Here is a 14340-nt window from a genome sequence, read left to right as displayed (position 1 = left end):
CAACCGTCCCTAAGCAAACCTACGCCCTTGACTGTAGTAGTTAAGTTCAAACAAAACATTTATTCTAAGTCATTCATTATGGTATTTGCTTTGAGAATATTTCGAATAAAAATATATTTAGATTGTAAAAGATGGCCTTCAGTACATTTCTTATATCACTCTGATATCACTCTATTCATTATTGCTCTATACGCTGTATGTTTACATACCGTATTTTTCGGACTACAAGTCGCTCCTGAGTATAAGTCTCACCAGCCATAAAATGCCCAACGAAGAGAAAAAAAACATATAAGTCGCATCGGAGTATAAGTTGCATTTTTGAGGGAAATTTACTTGATAAAATCCAACACATAGAACAGACATGTCATCTTGAAAGGCAATTTAATATAAAAATACAATAGAGAACAACATGCTGAATAAGTGTACAGTGCATGAACAACGAAATGCGAATATACTGTCCGGCTACTGCTCGATTCTGGCAATTCAGCGGGCTAAACTCCCAAATGACGATGCTGGACGTCCGTATAATTTGCTGAATCAATTCCGTCCTTGATACCAAACAGGTTCGCGTCAATGTAAATAAATGATAATTAGGTGCTTTTACAACAATGACACATACGGTTAGCATGCGTTCGCTAGCATTAGCACATCGTTCAAACAACCACACAATTGGCTCTAAGTGTCTGATCGCGGGTGGAAAACACACAACAACTGAAAAGATGATACACACAGGCGTTGCCTCTGTAGAGATATTTTAAAGCATAAACAATGAACGTAGGTTCGCAGCCGTTTTTCTCTCTCGCTAACTCGCCCACTCACTCAGTCAGAGCTACGTAGCTGTCAGTCTTCTTCTGGCGTGTGAGCGCTCTTCTTCATGTAAACACGTGCGAGTGCGCCCCCACGTGGGCGTGAAAGCGCCACAAACTCAAAGCATGCATTTCAATATAAAAACGTCAAAAATACAATTGAACACACACTGCCAAAGACAGAACGCGAACATGGCCATAGCTATTAAGAGTTATTCCGATAACTATAGCATAAAGAACATGCTAACAAGTTTACCAAACCATCAATGTCACTCCAAAACACCAAAATAACATGTGAAATGATATCATTCATTCATTCATTCATTTTCCATGCCGCTTTTCCTCACGAGGGTCGCGGAGGTGCTGGAGCCCATCCCAGCTAACTACGGGCAGTAGGCAGGGGACACCCTGAACTGGTTGCCATCCAATCGCAGGGCGAGATGATATCATAAGGTGTTAATAATTTCACAAATAAGTCGCTCCTGAGTATACAGTTGTGGTCAAAAGTTTACATACACTTGTGAAGAACATAATGTCATGGCTCTCTTGAGTTTCCAGTTATTTCTACAATTCTGATTTTTCTCCGATAGTGATTGGAACAGATACTTTGTCACAAAAAACATTCATGAAGTTTGGTTCTTTTATGATTTTATTATGGGTTAACAGAAAAAGTGATCAAATCTGCTGGGTCAAAAATATACATACAGCAACACGAATTAGCAATTTCTTGTGAGTGATTATTGACTTGAACAATCATTGACTTGAAAAAGTCAGGAAAGTCACTTGGAGCCATTTCAAAGCAGCTGCAGGTCCCAAGAGCAACAGTGCAAACAATTGTTTGTAAGTATAAAGTGCATGGCACTGTTTTGCCACTGCCACGATCAGGAAGAAAACGCAAGCTATCACCTGCTGCTGAGAGAAAATTGGTCAGGAGGGTGAAGATTCAACCGAGAATCACCAAAAAGCAGATCTGCCAAGAATTAGAAGCTGCTGGAACATAGGTGTCAGTGTCCAAAGTCAAGCGTGTTTTGCATCTCCATGGACTGAGAGGCTGCCGTGCAAGAAGGAAGCCCTTGCTCCAAAAGCGGCACCTTAAGGCTCGACTGAAGTTTACTGCTGATCACATGGACAAAGATAAGACCTTCTGGAGGAAAGTTCTGTGGTCAGACGAAACAAAAATCGAGCTGTTTGGCCACAATGCCCAGCAATATGTTTGGAGGAGAAAAGGTGAGGCCTTTAACCCCAAGTACACCATGCCTAACTTCAAGCACAGTGGTGGTAGTATTATGCTGTGGGGCTGTTTTGCTACCAATGGAACTGGTGCTTTACAGAGAGTAAATGGGATAATGAAGGAGGATTACCTTCAAATTCTTCAAGATAACCTAACGTCATCAGCCCGAAGATTGGGTCTTGGGCGCAGTTGGGTGTTCCAACAGGACAATGACCCCAAACACACATCCAAAGTGGTAGTGGAATGGCTAAATCAGGCTAGAATTAAGGTTTTTGAATGGCCCTCCCAAATTCCTGACTCAAACCCTTGTGGACAATGCTGAAGAAACAAGTTCATGTCAGAAAGCCATCAAATTTAACTGAACTGCACCAATTCTGTCAAGAGGAGTGGTCAAAGATTCAACCAGAAGCTTGCCAGAAGCTTGTCGATGGCTACCAAAAGCGCCTAATTGAAGTGAAAATGGCCAAGGGACATGTTACCAAATATTAGCGCTGTTGTATGTATATTTTTGACCCAGCAGATTTAATCACTTTTTCTGTTCACCCACAATAAAGTCATAAAATAACCAAACTTCATGAATGTTTTTTGTGACAAAGAAGTATCTGTTCCAATCACTTTATCAGAGAAAAATCTGAGTTGTAGAAATAACTGGAAACTCAAGAGAGCCATGACATTATGTTCTTCACAAGTGTATGTAAACTTTTGACCACAACTGTAAGTCGCACCCCCAGCCAAACTATGAAAAAAAACTGCGACTAATAGTCCGAAAAATACGGTAAATATATTTTCATCTTAAATTAATGCAGAAAATGCACAAATTAGTGTGTAAAGATTCACCAGAATGCAGGAAATTACGGAGTTGATACTCTAAATGTGTGTGTGTGTGTCCCGGCACTTTTGGTGGGGCCCAAAGTGATATCTTTTCATGGGGCCCAAAATCCCTGGCAGTGCCCCTTATGATGACCGTCAATCCCCACGTGTTTTATTCCAACACATTGTCAAGGACAGCAAGGTGGCTGATGGTTAGAAATCGTAGCAGTTCTTGAACGCGTGACGAGCAGCTATGCTAAACGTTATCTCCGAACGAAACACCCGCCGCTTCAAAACAAAACAAGTTTCAATGGACTATTTTGTTCGCCTTTGCGTAAACAGAGAGAAATGGGGAACTTTTTAGAGAAAAACTAGAAAGGTAAATGAGAAAGCCCTCAAAGTTACCAGTTACTGAACTGAACAAAAAGTCCCACACTGTGGCAGAGACCTTAATACTAACTGCCCGCCATAAGCGGATTTTAAGGGGGGGCGAAAAGAGTCATTGCATGTAATTGACTTTCCTATTTATGATTTTAAAATAAAGAATTTTCTGGTAAAATATTGTCTATAAAAGTTGTATAGCAATAAAACAAACAAAAAAAATTAATACAATTAACTTTTTTTTTTTATAATGGGTCAAAATGATTTTTCGAACAGATCATGCGACTATTGTAATTATATGAGCAAATCATATCTGCATGTTCGATTAGTAATGTCTGATCGTCACAGCACACGGAAGTTAAAGATACACAGCGAGCTCAAGACAGCTGATAAAAAGCCCGCCAGTGGACAGTTAATGTTGATGATGCCTCTCTTCTGTTCTGTAACTAAAGATCTGTCAGTAAAAAACATCAACCTTTCAGTAAGTTGTCTTATTGAAGAAACCCACAAATGCAAAGAAACACAACTAGCACCTTAGACGGACATTTACTTTGCTTGGCCAAAACCACCTGAGGAACGAAAAGGCAAGATGGATAGCTATTCGTAATTTTTTCAAACCTAAGCTTTCAAAAGTGACAACAACTACTGAGCAAGAACCAAGGATTGAAAATGTGGACCATGAAAAGCCAGAGAGAACTGCCTAAATGGTGAGCGGAGTTTAAAATTTGCACCACTAAAGACGCTAATTGTACAACAAATTTTGCACCCTGACAATATCTTGTTCCCAAAGCTGTTGTGGCGGTGAATAAGCCCTCTTTTACATTCAACTGGATTCTCAATGTTATCCACAGGTGTTAAATAAACAAGTAACATCGTAAAACATATATGTTCCACACGAATATGGCGTAAATTCATGCTTAACGACACGGCGAAGACGTAAACAGTGAGAGAACGGCGTGCAGTTGTTGTGTGCAGCTAACATGGCAATATGTGTCTGAGGAGAACTTTTCTACATGTCCGTCCATGATCAAACCTAAATATTCGTTTTTTGTTTAAAGAAGTTTTGTAGTGTTTACTTTGCAACCGCTGTACTCGCGTCCATTTTTAACATAAAGTTGCAATTTTTGATGGTGTGCGATATTTGACAGAACACCTGTTAACACCGGCGGGCGTACCATATTCAATGGATGGCGATCTTGGCAAAAAGCATAGCTGTCCTAAGTAGCCTGATTAAGAATTCCACTCAAAAATGATGGAAAACAAAAAAACGCTTATTTTCAACTTATTATTATACTTATTCTTGGAAGTTAATTTTATTGCTGAAACTGCGTTTCGGGTTCATCAAGATGTTGTGCCCCCCTGCCCCAAAAGTCAAACTCCGCCTATGCTGCCCGCAAACCCATTGTCAGCAAGATGCTCGACCATGATGAGGTAAAAGACATTGCTAAAGTCCTCCTGTCTGATAATTTTGAGCTTCTCAAGCCTAACTGCTATATGAAAATAAAAAGAGAATTGAGCGCTGTTGACGAAGATTCCTGCCAGGATATCGGCTTTGTGTTCATCTAAACAGGCTCGGGTTTCACACTGAGTAAGTATAACTATTAAGACATTATTTTACAATTAAATATACTGTACAGAAGGTAATTTTGGAATGTTTTTTTGTATGTGATGTGCCGTGAGATTTTTTCCAAAGTAAAACAGTGCTGTGACTCAGAAAAGGTTGAAAAATACTGGTATAGGGAATGGAACGTACTACGTCATTGTTCGTGAGGTGAGGTTCTAGGGCTAGTTCGTGGTAAGGACTAACTGTAGCCAGGATGGTGTGCCGGTCAGAGCACAGGAAAAAAGGCATTGAAACCACTGCTGCTTTAGAATGGCTTTAATTTGCCTTAAATTGTCCAAATATTCCTTGATGTACAAATGAGGAATTTAACTCCACAGGACGTGAAGTATAAACCCAGGTATAAAACCAGTCTGAAACAATAAAAGGAAAAAAGGAATAAACTCAATTATTATCATGCATTTCAAATTAATCAAGAAAATACAGCCAAATGCACACATTAACCAAAAAGCATACAATGACTGACTTAGCTGACAATAAATGGTCTAATGAGGTCATCTAGCGGCCGTAACGTGAACTACCGTCTGATGACATCACAGTCTCCAATACTAATTTTCCCCAATACCAGTTTACAATACAAATTTAACACAATCTCAATTTAACACAGGAAATAACTCAGGTCATGCAACATCCACATCCTACATGCATCGCGAAGGTATAAAAACATAAACAATGCACATATAAACCACTCCATTAGCGCCCGTTAGCGATAGCGACCGTTAGCGATCGATGCTAATATGCTAACGAATCCACAAACGTCTCAAAAGGAACTAAACAGACGAAATACACCTGTATAACAGTTCACCTACTTGTAATCATTCACTGATGTGCCTGGACGCACACCAAGGAACGAGGAAAAGGAAGGATTGCACAGATTAAAGATGCTCAATGTGCTCAATGCTCAGTTGCTTACTAGCCAACACTAGTAAAAACCAGGCCTTGTCAGATAGCGACACCCACAGGAAAACCGCGGGAGAACAACTTAAGAAAATAAAATACACCTTAATCCAAAAATAATAGGAAGAGGGCTGAGCCTTTATTACAGCCGCCCCCAAATGTGCATGCACATTTGCTTCCAAATAAAGGCATCTTTTCACAGAAAGTCTACTCTTCACCGGATGGAAGAGCTGGCAACGACACCAGGCGAGCAACGGGACGGGTGTAGACATGACCTTTAACGTCCACATCAGCTGACCTAATACACCCATCATCACTCCTGTGGACCTTGGTCACCTGTCCAATGGGCCACGAAGCTCGGGGAAGCTGTGGTTCCACAATCATGACGACGGCCTTCTCTTGGAGCTCGGGGGTAGCAGAGTGCCACTTTTGCCTGATGTGTTGGGTAGGGAGGTACTCCTTTATGTACCTTGACCAGAATTGGTCAGCAAGGACTTGTGAGTGCCGCCATCGTTTCCGACTCAGAGTCTCTGTCTCTGGATACACAACTTGCGGAAGCGATCCATCTGGCCGCCCCATCAGCAACGTGTTCGGGGTCACGGGATCGATGTCGGCAACATCACTGGAGACGTATCCAAGTGGTTTGGAGTTGAGGATAGATTCTACTTCCAACAGAACGGTGAGGAGGACATCTTCGTGGACTGGTTGTGCTCCAACGCCGGTGTGCAGAGCAGCCTTTACGGAGCGGATCTCCCGCTCCCACACTCCACCAAAATGAGGGGCCGCCGGGGGGCCGAAGCAGAACCCGATCCCCTGAGAAGCAAGCCGCCGCTGCAGGGCGGGAGCCATGCCAGCGAAGGCCTCCCCGAGTTCGCGCTCTCCGCCCTTGAAGTTGGTCCCCTGGTCGGACCACAGCTCGGCAGGGACTCCCCGTCGAGCGATGAATCTGCGTAGAGCCATCAAGAACGCGTCGGCATCCATACTCTGCAGGAGGTCCAGATGAACTGCTCGAGTAGTCAGGCACTTGAAAATTATCCCCCAGCGTTTCTCATGACGTCTGGCCACTTTAACCAGCATCGGCCCAAAACAGTCAACTCCAGTTGAGTAGAAGGCAGGCTTGAAAAGTCTAAGGCGGGCGGTTGGGAGATCCGCCATTTTGGGGATAGATGGTCTAGCTCTCCATCGTCTGCATTCTACACAGGAATGCTGGTGTCGGCGAACTGCTTCTCTGCCTCGGAGGATCCAGAAGGACCTACGCATTTCGGCGTAGACTCGCTCTGGACCGGGATGATTTAGGTCTGCGTCATACTTCTGGATGAGCAGCTTAGTGACAGGATGTGAGGGGTCCAGAACAATTGGGTGCAATACAGAGTCACTGAGCCCTTCAGAACGTCGTAGTCGACCACCTACCCGTAACAAGCCAGAAGATCTGTCCATCTCAGGGGATAAGGTCAGCAGGCGACTTTTAGAGAGGACTGGCTTCCCCTCGCTCAGCAGCTTAAAGTCCTCAGGGAATGACTGTTGTTGGGCCTGCAGCAATACCTCTCTCTCAGCACGCTGGTACTCACGTGCACTTGGTGAGGACCCAGGTGAGCTTTGTCCCTGAAGCTCCTGGACTTTGGCTTGGATTAGCTGCTGCCATGTATCATACACCGGACCACTTGAACTGGTGGGTGTGGTAACTGCCAGGGCGCAGAAGGTGGCCTTGCGGAGTTCAGACGAGTCGGCAAGTGGCTCTGTCACGGGCTTCTCGGGCCAGGTGTCCGAGCTCTGTTGGAGGAAGGGGGGTCCCAAAGACCATCTGTTAGGTTTTGCAAGGTCTCGCAGGGACTTACCCCGCGTCAGGTCGTCGGCAGGATTATCGGCTGATCCGACGTAGCGCCAGTTGCAGTCCTGAGTGAGCTCTTGGATCTCAGTTACTCTCGTCCCAACGAACACTTTGAAACGGCATGACTGGGATTGTAACCATGCCAGGACAGTAGTGGAATCAGACCACAACACTATTTGAGTCACTTCCAGGGTCAACTCTTTCTTGAGGAGGTGGGCGAGCTGTGCCGCTACCAGTGCTGCACAGAGCTCCAGGCGGGGAATGGACTGTGTGCGTTTGGGAGCGACGCGTGATCGTGCAAGGATGAAGGACAGCTGCACGCGACCCTCTCCATCTTCGGTTCGTAGGTAGGCGACAGCTCCATACGCCTTTTCCGAAGCATCAGCAAAGATGTGAACTTCGTAGGACGTGCTCTCCAGCTTGGACTCTGTGGAAACATAGGGACGGGGAAGAGACACAGCAGGTAGGTATTCAAGCTCACCCTCCCAATTAGACCAGGCCTGCACCAATTCAGAGGGGAGGTTTGCATCGTCCCACCCACGCTGTCTGTCCCAAAGCTGCCTAACAATAAGCTTGGCTCGAGTAGAATAGGGCAGCAAATAGCCAAGGGGATCATACTGAGAGGCTAGGACTTTGTAGATATTTCTCAGAGTCAGGGTTTCATAGGATACAGGCCTGTGCTTGTAGCTCAAAGAGTCTGTCTCCCAGTTCCAACTAAGGCCTAGAGTGGATTCTTGGGGGTCAGCATTGTCTTGAGTTAACCACTTGTCCAAACTCTCTGACCGAGCCTCCTGAGGAAGGTGGCTCAGGACAGTTGCGTCGTTACAGGCCCACTGACGCAAGTCAAACCCCGCTGTGGCTAACAGGGCTCGAAGGCGAGTAACTAACGACTTAGCTTGGTCTGGGGTGCGTAGGCTTTGTAGACAATTATCTACATAAAAACAGTTCTCCACGGAAAACTTGAGGTCGCCCTCAGTGTCACCTGAATTCTCCACGTGACACTGCAGAGCATAAGTTGCGCAACATGGACTGCAGGTTGTGCCGAAAGGAAGAACATGCCACTCAAATACTCGGGGGGTTTCATCCACATTCAAGTCTCGCCACAGGAATCGGAGTAAGGAGCGATCCTCAGGGAGTACGCGGACTTGGTGAAACATGCCCTTTATATCTCCACTGACAGCTATCGGGCGCTCGCGGAATCTCAACAATACCCCCAGTAAGGAAGCTCCGAGGGTTGGGCCAGCCAGGAGGTATTGATTGAGGGACTGTCCAAGGAATTGGTGAGAACAGTTGAAGACTAGGCGGCACTTCCCATTATGGCTGACAAGATGGTGAGGAATGAACCACTCTTCTTCATGTGGCGTCTCTGAGGTGACTTCACGTACTGCACCGGAGTCTAGGAGCTTCTGTATCTCTTTCTTATAGGCTTCAGCCTGGGTAGGATTTTTCTCTAGACGTCTTTCGGTACTGCGCAGCAGTGGCATAACAGAGTCTCTAGTGGCTTTGAGGAGCGGCATGTCTGGATGGCGAAGCAGGGGTGTAGCGTACCTTCTTGTGCCTTCCACATTGACACGTACAGTTTTAGCTTTGAGCAGAGCCACTGCCATTTTGTCTTGCTTTGACCGCATTACTTCCTTCTCTGGTCGATGAGGGACCGTGTCCATTTGCCACAGCCTCTCAACATGTTTGTACAGCTCTTCAAGCTGGGGTGGGGAAGAGGTGAACAAACACTGTACTGAGTTGGTGTGCCGCCCCATGGGCTGAACTGGGCCTTGGAGAGTCCACCCTAGTCTGGTGTGGATGGCTGCAGGGCTGCCAGGCGGACCTAACCTGACTGGTTGGATCGGTGTGACTAGGTGCGGCTGATCTGATCCAATCAGAAGTGACGGTTCCGCTTCTGTGAAGGCAGGAATGGGAAGGCCTTGGAGGTGTCTGAACTTCTGCTTAAGGCGTTCCACCGGGTAGGTGTGTTTGGCGAGGCTAAGGCGGCTTGCAGTGAACGCACCTTTGATCTGGTAGCTTGTGTGAGGATTGGTAGCGGAGGAGATGCGGAACGACACTGTATATCCAGGAAGCACCTCAATGTCTTGCCTCACTGTGCGCAAGGGAAGGTCTTCGGGTATGCCTTTAATGCCCAAAGCTTTGACTGCACTCGGTAGGAGCATCGACCTTTCAGACCCGTCATCTAAAATTGCAAAGGTGTTCATGGTCCGGGCTCCGTAGTGAATGAGGATGGGCACAACCTTTAACATCACTTTATTCCCTGCGTCTGGGCGATCGAGGTAGAGGGAACGTGAGGAAGAGCTAACTAAACAGCTCTCTTCTTTAACTGCCACTTCTTGGGGGCCCCTCTCTGGCTTGGCATTTATCTCATGGAGGGCGAGTAGGTGCTTGCCCTGGCAACGGCTGCAAGGCTTCTTCAATGTGCAATGGACCGCTAAGTGGGCGCGTGCGCAACGCCAGCAGCGTTTATTAGTCTGAATCCATTCTTTCAGCTGCTCTTTGGAGAGCTTGGCAACCTCAGTACACTGACTAAGATAGTGTTCGTTGCTCTCACAGTAGGCGCAGTAGGCATTGGACTTAGACTTCACTTTATTGGCTTTACTCTGTGAGGGGTAAACAGCGGACTCACCGGCTCCATGCAGGACACTCACTGTTTGTTTGGCAGTCCGGCTATCATTCCTCACGTTTGGCCGCTCCCTGCTAGCCTTGATACCAATTTGACTGTCGAACCCCTGACACCACGACTCATAACGAAGCCACTCAGACAGGTCACAGAGGGTGTGGCTAATTCCTGACTGCTTGAAAGTGTGTCTTCGAAAGTCTGCACGCTGTTCGGCGGGAAGCTTGCTTAATAGGCGTGCCACGTGCGAGCCACACTTCAGTTCGATTTCCCCAGCTGGACCGAGGGTCTGCAGCAGGCCCACCAAGGATTGTATCTGGAGAGAAAACTTTTGAAATGCGGCAATGTCACCTCGCTTGACCTCCGGGGCTTCTAGGACAGCAGCTATTTTGCGAAGGGCAAGTTGATGCGGTTGACCAAACTTTTCATGGAGGGCTGCCATGGTATCAGAGTACGGAGTGGGTGAGTTCAAATAGGCGTCAGCAATAAGCCTGGCTTCTTCCAACCTAAGGTGATCTACCAGGATTTGGTAACGGAACAGCTCAGTGGCATTGCCTGGAAGCAGGTTTTCTAGTGCTATACGCAGTCTTGCGAACTCACTAGGGTCTGGGTTGCTGAACTTTGGAATAGTGGGATTTGGCCCTCTATAGACTGACTCTGATATCATGGGTGACACATGGCTACTAGGAGGACAACTGTAAAGGTTTGAAGGGTGCTGAGCTGGTCGTGTTGAAGGCCATGTCATGGGGTTTGCTGGAGCGGGCATCGAACACGGAGGAGGTGGAGCAGGCCATTCGAAGTCGTGCGCTTGTTCTTGAGGAGAGGAGACGTGAAGGAACTGATTGGTGACATCTTCTCTTTGATGGAACTGTCTGTTACTTGGCAGATCTGGTTCAAGCTTAGGCCAGGGTGGAGGAGGCAAATCATGTTCTTCCCGAAGGTCTGCTTGGAGGGAGTAGCTAATTGGCGCTACAGCACTGGAGGGATGCTCTGGTATCGCAGCAGTGCGAGGAGGTTGAGCCATGTCCGTCTTCAAAGAGCGGGCAATGTCTATCAGTTCCTTGATCTCATTTCGGGCTTCATTAAGTTGCTGCATGCCTGACTTGAGCCACTGTTGTGATTGGTGCAACTTTGCATTTTCCTCCTGCATTGCTTGGAGCGCTTGAGGAAAGTGGTGGTAGCTGTCATATGAGCTGTCCAAAGGTGATGCTCTAGATGGGGTTCCATGCAGGTTGTCCCATTCTGCGTTGGTCCACCGATGACGACTTGGGGCTAGCTGAGGCGTCTCGAGGTGAGCAGCATTCCCATAAGATCGACGGTGGGGAGGTGTCCGGAATGGGGTGGCTTGAGCTTGGTACTCCAAGAAGGGTTGTGGTGGTCCAGCTCGTGAGTGGCTTCCTATGTAATCCACTTCATAGTCGCGAAGCGCAGGAGGAGGCCGGGTTTGTCTCTTAGGTCTCACAGCAGGGTTCACTTCTTCCACTGGGTCCATCCTGATTACAATTATCCGGCTCGAAGGACCAAAATGTTCGTGAGGTGAGGTTCTAGGGCTAGTTCGTGGTAAGGACTAACTGTAGCCAGGATGGTGTGCCGGTCAGAGCACAGGAAAAAAGGCATTGAAACCACTGCTGCTTTAGAATGGCTTTAATTTGCCTTAAATTGTCCAAATATTCCTTGATGTACAAATGAGGAATTTAACTCCACAGGACGTGAAGTATAAACCCAGGTATAAAACCAGTCTGAAACAATAAAAGGAAAAAAGGAATAAACTCAATTATTATCATGCATTTCAAATTAATCAAGAAAATACAGCCAAATGCACACATTAACCAAAAAGCATACAATGACTGACTTAGCTGACAATAAATGGTCTAATGAGGTCATCTAGCGGCCGTAACGTGAACTACCGTCTGATGACATCACAGTCTCCAATACTAATTTTCCCCAATACCAGTTTACAATACAAATTTAACACAATCTCAATTTAACACAGGAAATAACTCAGGTCATGCAACATCCACATCCTACATGCATCGCGAAGGTATAAAAACATAAACAATGCACATATAAACCACTCCATTAGCGCCCGTTAGCGATAGCGACCGTTAGCGATCGATGCTAATATGCTAACGAATCCACAAACGTCTCAAAAGGAACTAAACAGACGAAATACACCTGTATAACAGTTCACCTACTTGTAATCATTCACTGATGTGCCTGGACGCACACCAAGGAACGAGGAAAAGGAAGGATTGCACAGATTAAAGATGCTCAATGTGCTCAATGCTCAGTTGCTTACTAGCCAACACTAGTAAAAACCAGGCCTTGTCAGATAGCGACACCCACAGGAAAACCGCGGGAGAACAACTTAAGAAAATAAAATACACCTTAATCCAAAAATAATAGGAAGAGGGCTGAGCCTTTATTACAGTCATTGTTTGGATACACCGTCATGTTGGCAATATACTTTCGGTCCGGCAGACTCAACGCAGATTGTAACCAGTCTTGCAGTTTACTTCACAGTAGGATATATATTAGGGGTGTCAAACGATTAAAATTTTTAATCCAGTTGGAAAGATAAGACACAAGATGGATATACACATTCAATATACTGTACATAAGTACTGTATTTGTTTATTATAACAATAAATCAACAAGATGGCATTAACATTATTAACATTCTGTTAAAGCGATCCCTGGATAGAAAGACTTGTAGTTCTTAAAAGATAAACGTCAGTACAAGTTATAGAAATTTTATATTAAAACCCCTCTTAATGTTTTCGTTTTAATAAAATTTGTAAAATTTCCAATCAAAAAATAAACTAGTAGCCCGCCATTGTTGATGTTGATGTCAATAATTACTTACACAATGCTCATGGGCGCTGAAGCCTATAGACCAGGGGTCTCAAACCGATTCCACAAAGGGCCGCAGTGGGTCCTGGTCTTTGTTCCAACAGATCCAAAACAGACAGTTCAACCAATGAGGTTTCTGCTAAAGTAAGCAGCACCTGACTGCAATTAACTGATTACACTTGTTAGACACCAGATTGGTGAAAAGGGATTGTTCTCGTTTGGTTGGAATGAAATCCAGTACCCACTGCGGCCCTTTGAGGACCGGTTTGAGACCCCTGCTATAGACCCTACTCACCAACTTCACAGAATGAAGTGTCGCTGTAAGTGCCCCATATTGTCCGTCATTGTTTATCCGTATTCTCAATGGTTTCAATTTGTCGTGCAATTTATAGTGCAATTCATGGAAGCCCCGGTGCTTTCAGACGCTGTAAACTCATTGGATGCGTTGCATAAAAGGCGTTATGTGGAAAAGCTTCAGTCTATCCATTCGCCAGATCCATATTTGATGCCTAAATCGATATTTACAGAAAAATATGGCATATTTATAGGTGTTTTGAATTGGGATTAATTACGATTAATTAATTTTCAAGCTGTAATTAACTCGATTAAAAGTTTTAATCGTTTGACCCCCCAAATATTTTTTTAATTAAATCGTTTTCTAATTGTATTTAATGTTACAGACAAAATGTCTTACACTCATCCAGAGCCTTTAGTTTTGGTTTAAAGATTGGTTCATAATAACAACAAACATCCTCCCCTGCCATTTATTGTCGCACTCACAAAGTGTGGCACCGAAAAAAACTTGGAACATTGTCAGCATTGTCATGTTGGACAATAAAAAAAGATACTTGGAGGAATTGAATTGAGTTTTATTCATTTTTTTTTTCTTAATGGATTGCCAAAATGTATATGATCGGGAAAAATTATTGGGAATGATTGGAATTGAATCGGGACCAAAAAAAAGCAATGGGATCGGGAAATATCAGGATCGGCAGATACTCAAACTAAAACGATCGGGATCGGATCGGGAGCAAAAAATTACATGATCGGAACAACCCTAGTTAGAATATTATAAATAAATTCATATTATTTGAAAAATTGAGTTTTATTTTTGTTTCATATTGCACGCTATAGAGCCTACCCACGTACCACGTGCTCGCTGTATGGTTCCGCCCACTTGTCCGTCATTTTGACTCTGTATTAGCATTGTTTTCAATTGATGGCGGAATTTAAAATGCATTTCATGGAAGACCCGGTGCTTTCTGATGCCGCAAACTCACTGGATCTGTT

The 14340-nt window shown here is 45.0% G+C and overlaps 1 protein-coding gene across 1 annotated transcript; it reads right to left on the bottom strand.

Moving 5' to 3' along the window:
* Positions 1-5005: 5005 nt before the first annotated feature.
* LOC130913548 (uncharacterized) lies at positions 5006-12516 on the bottom strand. The gene is made up of 3 exons (XM_057832227.1): positions 12393-12516; positions 5659-11936; positions 5006-5202 (listed from the first exon to the last, which is right to left on the bottom strand). The coding sequence occupies exon 2, from the start codon at positions 11687-11689 to the stop codon at positions 5954-5956; it is 5736 nt and encodes a 1911-aa protein (XP_057688210.1). The 5' UTR covers positions 11690-11936; positions 12393-12516; the 3' UTR covers positions 5006-5202; positions 5659-5953.
* Positions 12517-14340: the final 1824 nt, after the last annotated feature.

This window comes from Corythoichthys intestinalis, chromosome 3 (genome assembly GCF_030265065.1).
Source record: "Corythoichthys intestinalis isolate RoL2023-P3 chromosome 3, ASM3026506v1, whole genome shotgun sequence".
NCBI lineage: Eukaryota > Metazoa > Chordata > Actinopteri > Syngnathiformes > Syngnathidae > Corythoichthys > Corythoichthys intestinalis.
This window is presented reverse-complemented; position numbering and strand designations above follow the sequence as displayed.